The 10,975-nt window shown below is 42.4% G+C and overlaps 1 protein-coding gene across 2 annotated transcripts in view; it reads right to left on the bottom strand.

Annotated features, from left to right (window-relative positions):
• PRRG2 (proline rich and Gla domain 2) overlaps positions 1-10,975 on the bottom strand; it is a 36,660-nt gene that overhangs the window by 2,266 nt on the left and 23,419 nt on the right. For both annotated transcript variants that reach the window (XM_018566734.1, XM_018566733.1), the window contains 2 exons: positions 9,651-9,783; positions 6,779-6,934 (listed from right to left, as the gene is read on the bottom strand). In XM_018566734.1, coding sequence (XP_018422236.1) covers positions 6,779-6,934; positions 9,651-9,783 — 289 coding nt within the window. The remainder of the gene's footprint in view (positions 1-6,778; positions 6,935-9,650; positions 9,784-10,975) is intronic.

The following is a 10,975-nucleotide window of genomic DNA, read 5'->3' as shown; positions in this document are numbered from 1 at the left end:
CAACACAGCAGCAAAACTTGGAAACGGGGATTAAGTTCTGTTACCCTTTCAAAGAAAGTGTCCCAACAGGGACTTTCATGGAGGTAAAACATTTGTTTCCTGTAAAAAATTAAAGCGGACCGTCACCCATATCTTTGAAAACAACAACACACACACACACACACACACACACACACACACACACACACACACACCAGTATGTATTTATTTATATATTTAGTTTTTGAGAACGTTATGTTTAGAAGCAGTATGACATTTTTCAGCAGTACAATCAAAGATAAAAATTCTGAGAAGGCACATTTGGTATATCAGCTAGAAAATGTCAGCTTCATACGTGACTATTAGCCATAGAGGGTAAGTAAAGAATTACATCTGATCTGCAAACATGGACTCTATTATTTTAATTGAATCATTTGAAGACTGCATTGTGTGTAGTATATTTTACCTGGTATGACCTAAACCAATGGAATATGGGATAGTTGAAGTGGAAGATTTCTTCTTTCCTCTGATCAAATTGTAACATATGTATGATTGAATATAGTCTTCTAATATACATGTGCCAAAAGTATTCCCTTTAATTAGTGGGTGGGTACCAGTTTGATTGTTTACGTACTTACTTCTTTACATTATTATCAGGAAAACAAAACATGAATTTATATGGCAGAGACTGTGTTCCAATTCCAGGTTTCATTAAACTGAGACATTCATTACTTTTTATTTTGCATTGAAAAATCACTTATTGTCACCCCTGCTGCTGCTGTAGCTGCTTAAACTGCTTTTTTTTTTAAAGCCCATGGAGCATGCTCGAAAAGGAAATCCCCTGTGAACAAAAAAAGTGAATTGTGAAATCACAACACACAAAAACTTTGGAGTGCCGGTGTCCATAACTTTTTATACTCCCGAAGAGAGACCCCCTAGATGGGAGGAGACAGAGAACCCTATATAAGGGCACAGAATCTCCTCCCTACATCAGGAATGGGCCCCGAAATCAATCTGCGTGTAACATTTTTAATCAAAAAAGGTGCCAATCGTGCATATGGTGCAATAAATACTTCTAAAGTGCCAGTGCACCACGCTCAACTCTCCCGAATGTTGCGGGAGTCTCCGCTATAAGATAGCGGCTCCCAGACACCCGGGAGAGAAATATTTTCTCCCGGAAAGGTTTACTCTGCTTCATCTAGCAGAGTAAACCTGTCCCTGCTATGTTATTTATTTATTTTTTCTTGACATCGGGATCGCCGGCTGTCAGAAACCCCCCTCCCCAAAAAAAAGTGTGGGAGAAACCTATCAAAAGTGAGGGAGAAACCTTCAAAAAAAAAAAAAGGATATTTCATTGTGCAGATGTATTAAAGATACACAAAACTGCAGAATTTGCATTTAATAAATTCAATTGCTTAATGCGCAAAAATGCACACAAATGCAACATGGCCTTAAAAAAACAAAACAAAAACAACCAGACCAAGCTGCAGTGCATAGATGTAAACTAGCAACACGAGAAAGAACAGGATTTCTACTTATAATGCATTTTCAGGCAGTAAAATACAAACCTTTAATGGCAGGATAACAGACAAGTGTGAATAAGTCATTAGATGAACACAGCCATAGGAAGAAACACATAATACCAATGAAGAATAACGTTATTTTCAGGCATTTGATCCATAAAAAGAAAAATATAATACCAATAAAAGAATAAGGTTACATTCGGGTACTTTGAGGCAAAGTCTACCTCTAGCGGTCTAATCTCATTGTTTTCATACTGTCTGTCTTCTGCAATAGCTGCTAGAAGATTGATTTTTGTAAAAGCAAATGAAATAAAGATTAAAAAAAAAAAAAAAAAGAAAAGAAAAAGGGAGACAAAGCTCATATGACTCAGTGAAACAAAGAAAGAGCAATACAAAACTAAAATGGAATTGAAAAAGCAATCTTAATGGCAACGGTTCAAAGCTGCCAGATAGGGCAGCACAGTGGCGTAGTGGTTAGCGCTTCTGCCTGGTAGCACTGGGGGTCCTGGTCAAGGTCACTATCTCCCTGTGCTTGTGTGGGTTTCCTCCGGGTATTCCCGTTTCCTCCCACACTCCAAAGACATGCTGGTAGGTTAATGTCTAAATTGGCCCTCGTATGTGTGAATGTGAGATAGGGACCTTAGAGTGTAAGCTCCTTGAGGACGGGGACTGATGTGAATCAGCGCTATAGGACTACTAATAATAAATATATCTATCTCGTTAATACACAATGTAATCCAGTTATTAATAAAAGTTAAAAGCTAAACTCCAGTCAGTCAGCACAAAAAAAGGGGGGTGTACTACATAGACCATACCTCCCAATGTTGGGAGATGAAAAAGTGGGACACCTTCCAGAACAATGTATTTAGGCAATAGACAGACCCCCTGCCACATCTAGACTTGTGCGCCGTCAAAAAATTTGTTCCGTTTCGTTCCGTAATATCCATTATTTCGTATCCGAAACTCAATTCGGATTCGTACGAAATACGGATTTTCGTTAGTTTCGGCACATTTTCGTAACTTTACGAACATTCGTTATGATGAAGTTAAAAAGCAAAAATACCTTTGTTAATATTGGAGTCGATTTGGTAGTTGTTTTTTAATCTGAAATACGAATTCCGTTAACGGATTCCGTATTTCGGACTTAAAAAAAACCTACCATCAACTCCAATATAAATGTACTTTGCTTTTTACCTTCAATATAACGAATGTTCGTAACGGAATGAAAATACGTCAACGGAATTTCGTATTTCCTGCCTGTATTATAATGCAACCCTCAGCAGCAGCAGATCCGTATTTCGGATAAAAAAAAAAAAATCTTGTCATGTTGTTCAACCTCATTTACAGGGGTAATATTAGTTCCTGTTTCAAAGAAATCGGATCCGAAATTCGTTAACGGAATTTCGTATTTCGGATATAAATTTGGAAACTGCATTTCGTATGCTTACGAATCTACGAATTTCAGGAAAATTAGTACGAATTTTGATTCGTAACGAAACGAATGGCGCATGTCTAGCCACATCCCAAGGTATGCAGAGCCATCGAGAAGTTATATGACAAAAATTATTGGTTAAACCCAGAACTGGATTTTTTCACTATTACGTTGCCTTTATACTGACTTTTCTAAAAAGTCATTGGATGAAGGTTTTAGTGCAGAATATCACTATGACATTTTTCAGGCCAAAAAGAAGGACACCTGAGGAGGAATGAGGGGACAGAGGCATTTTGGTTCCAAATGAGGAACAGTTGGGAGGTATGCATAGAGAGGGAGAAGCACTTAAAAGCCAACTAGGCCTCCACTAAGTTCCTCAGTACTGTCATTGTAACACAAAGTGTTTCCTAACAAGAGGGAAGATTAGATGAGAAGGGTGACCTCTGGTCCATTCACAAGCTGGGGCCATATAATGCCAATAGGACGTGAGGACCGTTTTGGTAAACACAAGTCTAAACAAAACTGGTCTAGTTTTAAATTAAAGAGCTGGTTATATGTCTAAATAAAATATATTAACAACATTCAGTGTGAACTGAATGTGAAGACAAAAAACACTCCAGGGAGCCGTTATAACTGGGCCTTGTTTGCAGATTTAGAGTATTATTATTATTACATAGTATTTATATAGCGCCAACAGTTTGCGCAGCGCTTTACAATATAAGGAAGACATTACAATTACAATACAATTCAAGACAAGATGGTAAGGAGGGCCCTGCTCCTGAGGGCTTACAATCTAAAAGAGAAGGGGGAAATGATACATGAGGAGGTAGCTGTGTGTGGATGAATTATTTGAGAACATGATGGTTCAGTGGTTAGGTTGAGGTGGGATAGGCTTCCTTGAAGAGATGAGTCTTTAGGGAACGCCTAAAGGCAGTCAAGGTGGGAGATAGTCGGACAGGTTGGGGTAAAGAGTTCTAGAGGATGGGAGAGACTCTAGAGAAGTCCTGGAGGCGAGTATGGGAGGAGTGGACAGGGGAGCTGGAAAGCAGGAGGTCAATGGATGAGCGGAGGGGACGGTTAGGGTGATACTTTGAGACAAGGTCTGAGCTATATCCGGGGGCGGAGTTGTGGATGGCTTTATAAGTGACTGTTAATATTTTGAAATGTATCCTCTGGGCGAGTGGAAGCCAGTGTAGGGATTGGCAGAGGGGGGTTGCAGACACTGAGCGGTTGGTAAGGTGAATCAGTCTGGCAGCTGCATTCATGATAGACTGAAGGGGGGGGAATAGCCTGTGTAGTGGAAGGCCAATGAGGAGGGAGTTACAATAGTCAAGACGAGAGATAACAAGTGAGTAGATGAGTAGCTCTGCGGTTTCGATGGTGAGGAAGGGGCGTATTTCTGAGATGTTACGAAGGTGAAGGCGGCAGAATTTGGATAGCGATTGGATGTGGGGAAGAAAGGTGAGGTCCGAGTCAAGGATGACACCTAGGACCTTGGCATGAGGGGAGGTTTTGATAGTTGTGTTATCAATCTCAACTGAAATGTTGGGGGAAGGTGCACAGGCGAAATATCATGAGCTCAGTTTTTGAAAGTTGAGTTTTAAGAAATGTTGTGACATCCAGACTGACATGTCAGTTAGTAGATTAGCGACACGCAAGGACACTGAGGGGGAGAGTTGTGGAAAGATAAATTTGAGTGTTATCTGCATAAAGATGGTATTGTAAGCCATGTGAGGTTATTAGTTGACCAAGGGGGGAGGTGTAGATAGAGAAGAGAAGGGGTCCAAGGACAGAGCCTTGGAGGACCCCTACAGAAAGAGGAAGAGGAAGGGAGGAGTTAGAATTGTAAGTGACACTAAAAGAGCGCATAGATAAGTAGGAGGAGAACCATGAGAGAGCAGAGTCTTGTAGGCCAAGCGAGTGGAGTTTTTTGAGGAGCAGCAGGTGGTCAACAGTGTCAAAAGCAGCAGAGAGGTCTAATAGCAAGATTAAGGAATAGTGGCGATTGTTTTTAGCGGTTATTAGGTCATTGGTGAGTTTTAGGAGGGTGGTTTCAGTGGAGTGTTTGGGGCAAAAGCCAGACTGAAAGGGGTCCAAAAGGTTATTAGCAAGGTGGCAACTCAAGCAGTTATAGATAAGGCGTTCTATTAGTTTAGAGGTGAATGGGAGTAAGGAGATGGGTCTGAAATTATTGAGGCTGGTAGGGTCCAGTGAAGGTTTTTTGGGTATTGGGGTGACTAGTGAATGTTTGAGAGGGGTAGGAAAGATTCCAGTAGAGAGGGAAAGATTGAAAATGTGAGCAAGAGAGTCTAGGATAGAGCAAGAGGAATTGTTTTCCACCACAGTTGCTCCAGAGTGCGGCTTTGTCTTTTTTGATGTCTGGTAACTTCAGTTTGCCACGGTTGTAGCGGACGTGGTCTAAGTCTGCGTGTAGTGAGGGGAACCAAGGTGTTTAGGGAGGTTGAGAGTGAGTTGTTAAAAACAGAAGTAGCCAGGTCAGGGCAGGATAGGGGTGAGATTTTGTCAAAGAGGGAGTCAGTAGCAAAGTGGAGAAGAGAAGGGTCGAGGTGGTGGAGGTTTCTCTGGGTGACAGTGTGCCTTGTAGGGGGAGTCCGTGTTGGGGACAGGGTGATTGTGAAACTGACCAGGTTGTGGTCTGAGAGGGGGAAAGGGTTGTTGGAGAGGTTGCAAGAAGTGCATAGGTGGGAGAAAACAAGATCAAGCATGTTACCATGCTTGTGTATGCTTGAGTATACCTGTGTTCACTTCAAACTACTAATGTGGGAGCTTATTTTGTAAAGTCACCAACTAGATCGGCTTGCATGTACTGGCACCTACTTTGTAGAGTGCACTGGGAAACCCTAAAACACAGGGCACTGTCCTTAGTTGCTAAAAGTACACCTGTAATGTCCTGTATAATAAACAGACTCCTGGATTGTACTGCATATACATTAGGGTGACTGTATCTCAAATCCCATTCCCACCTGAGCTGGCATGGTAGTTCTCTATTCTCGTGCCCATATTTACATAATGATGCATAATGGTTTTATGGGCTCTCACGACATTGTGCAAGGCATTTATGATGCATAGATCAGCACTGCTGAGTGTGCATGCTGGAACAATTCAAAATATACATTGCCACACCAAATTAAACCCCCTTTTTCAAAACTGCACAACATTCATATACAATATAAAGCATTCAACAATTCATGTTAAAAATGTTGCATACCCTAATGTCATACAATACGATTATCTACCCCCGCCCCTCCCCCATATTTTTAAAATATTTAAAAATACCCTCCTGTTTCCTCAGGTGCAACTCATTTCATTTCAGCCACTTGGGTCTGTACTACTTCTTTAGAGATATGTAGGGGATTGTGTATCAGCAGTAGGTCATTCTCTCATGCTTTTATATAAGTTCTAACTTGGCATCTGCTCATACTCTATGTATTGCCTTGTTTTTAAGGGATCATTTCACAGCTGATGATTTTTTATGGTGATTTTTAAATTGTTTTGCGCCTAAAATTTAAAAGTCTCACGGAAACGGCCTAAAGCTGACCCATCTAGAGACTGATCAGCCCTTCCAACATTCCAGGTTCTTAGCATTCAGCAGGCTGGTTTGCAACAGCTATGGCCATGTACGGTAATGATAAACCCTGACCAATGTGGATTTTGGCACACATGCTAAACATCCATAACATTTGGGAGAAAAACAAAAGAACCAGGTACACATGGTAATGCAGCCAATCATATGACCTTCCATTCATTTCCTATTGTTTAACAATGGATTTGATGACCGGCATTCAAATATTCAAGTATTAATCTGGATTTTACATGAAATTACCTTTGATACGGTGGGGGAGGTGCATCATAGGTGCCTGATGCTTCCAATGCCTCATCATATGATGGGAGTCCCGGGGCTGCAGGTCCATGTAAAGGTGGCTCTGTCAATGGCATGGCTTCAGTAAGGGGTATGTTGCTAGTAAGGTTTACTGGGGGCCTGATACAGAAATAAAAAGAAACAAGCTTTAGACAATAAACTTGAACCTGTCTTGTCAGTGACAGGGACTGGAGGAGGGGTGAGTGGCATTCTTAGTCAATTAAGCTCTATTGCATTGTACACAGCTGTCTTTCCAAAGCTTACCACACACATTACAATATGACTGAGCAATCTTGTTTTGATATATCAACTATGTACCAGTACCAAGCCAGCCTGATAGGATAAACATTTATTGGAAAGTCTAGGTAGGTCCTTGCATTACAAAGCTGTAGTATATCTAAAGGCGACTGTAAAGAGATTGTACAGCTGGATTTTAACTTGTGTGATGAGCTTAACACAGGCCATATACATTACAATCTGATTGTACTTAGTACCTACCATTAACTACCATATACAGTCCGAGGGACATGCATGACTAGATACAAATTGAAAAGGTTGTGTAAGTGGGCCCTTATATTACACAGTTTCAGTGGCGTAACTAGTGACCCCAGGGCCCCGATGCAAAAATCCATGAAGGCCCCCCCCCCCAAAGAAGAAACAAATTAGATTTTTTTTTTAAACAAAATTTAGACAAGGAAAAACAAAACAAAAACCACTCTTCTCTTTCATGCCCCCTGCTCCCCATTATCTCCCCCTTCATGTCCCCAGCTTTCCGCTCCCGGACCCCATGTCACCTTCATACTTCCAGCTCCGTCTCCCCCTTCGTGTCCGCGGCAGCTCTAGTCGGCACTGGGCAGCAGTTCTGTGTGATGAGGGGGCGGGATTACACCGCTCCCACTCATTGGCTGCTGCCCGGCTGGATGATACTTCACGCTGCGCCCGGAACCAGGTGAGGGGAGCAGCGTGAAGCATGTAGGGCCCAGGACAGGAGGAAGAGGTCCCGGGACTGACATTAGCGGTTACCGGGATAATAAATATCCTGGTAATCAGCGGTTACCAGGGGCCCCTTCCTCCTGTCCTGGGCCCCCTCCAAGTGGCGGAGCTCCGGGGCCCGGTCGCAACCTCTGCGACCCTGGTAGTTCCGCCACTGCACAGTTTAAAGTATTGATTGACTTCTTTAAATTCTCAGGGTGCAGGAATATATTCCCTGCAAATTATCTGGTTGAGACACCCTCACTGCTAGCTCAGGATTATGGCACCCTAATTATACAGCACATTTCAAGTCTCCTGGACAGAACAATACCCTTCCTATGCTTGCAATTCACCTCTCTGCAAATGGCCCACGTATACAAACAGCTATCAAAGGAGGTGTGTACCTAAGGTACACACACGCCTGTGCCCAGGATGGCATGAAACCCCAACCCTTACAGTGCATTCATTTTTCAATTTCATATATCGTTTGTTTGACTACCTCTGCACACCTTTGGATAGATGTAGAAGCAGGATTGTGTGGTACAACAGGAGCTTAGCAAAACCAGCATTCTCACTATAATTTTACATGATTAAAAGGAGAACTATGAGGTGAGTGCTTTTCACTCACTTCATAGTTCTAGCCGACCTGTGACAATGAGACTGTCACAGGTCGGCTCAGTAGATCGGGAGGTGAGCAAACACATACCGGGTTCGCTCGCCTCTCGATCCTGTCACCAGTGGCGGAGCTAAGGAACAAAGGGCCCTGTGCTGACTGGCGAAACGGACGGGGGAGGGGGCGGGTACAGCTGGCTCTGCCTCTAGACAGGCAGAGCCAGCTGTCACTCACGCAGCTGGGCGGATCCCGTCATCTACGTCGGAATCCGCTCCGGCGTCTCAGTATACCGCGAGCTGTAGCTCGCGGTATACTGAGCTTAGGGTAACGGGAGGACGCTAGTTTGTGTCCTCCCGTTACCCTAAGGAGAACTATGGGGAAAAACACTGACCCCATAGTTCTCCTTTAAATGGCGGGTTTAAATCCAAAAGGCCATCACCATACACACGTCCAGGTGCAGGGATAGGCAAACGTCGGCCCTTCAACTGTGATGAAACAACTGTTTGCTTACTCTTGTCCTAGAGCAGTGGTGGCGAACCTTGGCACTCCAGCTGTGCCAAAACTACAAATTCCAACATGCATCTGCCTCTGGGAGTTATGTCTGTGGCTGTCAGAGCCTTGCAATGCCTCATGGGACTTGTAGTTCCAAAACAGCTGGAGTACCAAGGTTCGCCACCACTGTCCTAGAGCATCAACATCTCTATGTATATTGGATAAGCCATGCCTTAAATATGGCCAACAGTCTAAATGTTTTCTTAGATGCATATAGAAAAGACCAGTTCAGTGAAAATAGTCATATCATTACTTGTTCATTTTAGAAAAAAACATTTATGGTTAGAGATCATGTGATCATTATCTTAGCTATAGGCAAAATGATGGAGCTCACTAAACTGATCTTCATTCAAATCAAGAAACAGGGACCTTCCGATTTTGACATTGGGTCCACACTAGATTTATTTTCAAGGTGCTGATAGCAGTTGCCACAACTATTCAAAAGAGGTTTTATCATTTCAGGAAGAAAGTAGAAATCGCCATCAAGTTGGACAGTAATATGGTCTGGTGGCTTTTTCCATTCTTGGGTATATTCATAGCCACGAACAGCAGTTCCTAGGTAGCTAATCTACTCAGATGTATTTAGTTCCTTTCTGGTGGCATGCAAGGGCCCACCAGCACTAGACTGTGGGATGCTTGCTCTTGTGCTCCATTTGCCATGTCATGACTCAGTCACATGTGTCTTATTTAAGTACTTACCTCCCCTGTCTTGTCCTCTCTTTGGCCTTGTATCTCACACAGTACATAATAAGAACTCCAATCATTATAAGAATTATCACTCCAGCTACCAGCCCAGCCACAAGGCCAGCAACATCTAGTGTTGGAGAGCTCCCTGTATAAACATAAAGAAGAGACTAGAGTGAAGCTCAGACCACTGGGGTGCTTACATTTCTATTAAACAACAAGTGCAAATTTGGGGAAAAATTAATAATCATCTCCTATGCCTCTAGCTATACCAGGCTAATTCAAAGCAAGCAGCTCTAAAAATCATGATTTCTATAGAGCACATACTTTTACAGAGATGGCAACACTGGCATCCTTTAAGATCCTAGTGTCCAACTGGTACTTTACTGTGCAGCGCTCAGGCCCCAGCAGAGAAAGAAATGTGTCCACAGCAAAGCAAACCACATCTTAAAGCAAAATAGGGCCCTTTGTGCCCACATCAGGAGTTGACATTTTTTTAGGATAATGTGTAAAAGCAGTACTACTGCAGTTAGTTGGTTAAAACACCATTAACTATGCCATCTCTGAGTGAGCACCACCATGTGTCCCAGACCAGGAGACAAATCCACAAGGGATATGGGGGGGGTGACCATGAGATACCCAGGCAATAAATGTGTGTATATACCTGTCCCCACACTCTCTTTTTTTTTATCAGAAGTCAACTTTATTGAACAAATGCAAGGTACAACAGCCCACACTCTCTTAAATCAATCATCTGCAATGATTCAAATAGAATAGATAAGATAGTCTTCTGTGATTAGGTGTGTGAAGTAAATGATAGGTGAGGCTCCCAATCCAATTGCAAACCACATAATATTGTACTTTAAGATGGCAATATCCCAGATGTCTAGACTGTAGCAATAAATGCCTACAGTGAAAAATGCCAAATATCTACTTGCTTATAGGATACGTTAATGGACATATCATGCCAATATGGGGCAGGAGGACACAGTTGGAGGAGAGCTGCATACTCAGGACTGGTCACTGCAATATGCCATGCAAATGGAGAAAGTTATATATATTGTCTGGTTTGATTTAAACAAGGTACCTTAGAAGTCCCATACAGGCTCATTTTATTTGTGTTGTAAGTTACAAGGGATGTCGGTACCCCCAATTTAAGTAAAAAACCCTACCAAAAGATCAAACTTTTTGAACTGCTTGGCATTATACAAAGGCTGGTAACAGTATTTTCACTGTCACCACACGCAGGGCAGTATCTTTAAGCAAAACAATCCTTACTTTGTTAATGTGATCCCTGTACTTTGCCTGGACCTCATCAATAATCCAGTTCTTCAGGATAT

Source organism: Nanorana parkeri, unplaced genomic scaffold, assembly GCF_000935625.1.
Source record: "Nanorana parkeri isolate BGI_ZX_2015 unplaced genomic scaffold, ASM93562v1 scaffold970, whole genome shotgun sequence".
In the NCBI taxonomy this organism is placed as follows: domain Eukaryota; kingdom Metazoa; phylum Chordata; class Amphibia; order Anura; family Dicroglossidae; genus Nanorana; species Nanorana parkeri.
The sequence above is the reverse complement of the archived record's forward strand: the minus strand, read 5'-3'. Positions and strand labels throughout refer to the sequence as shown.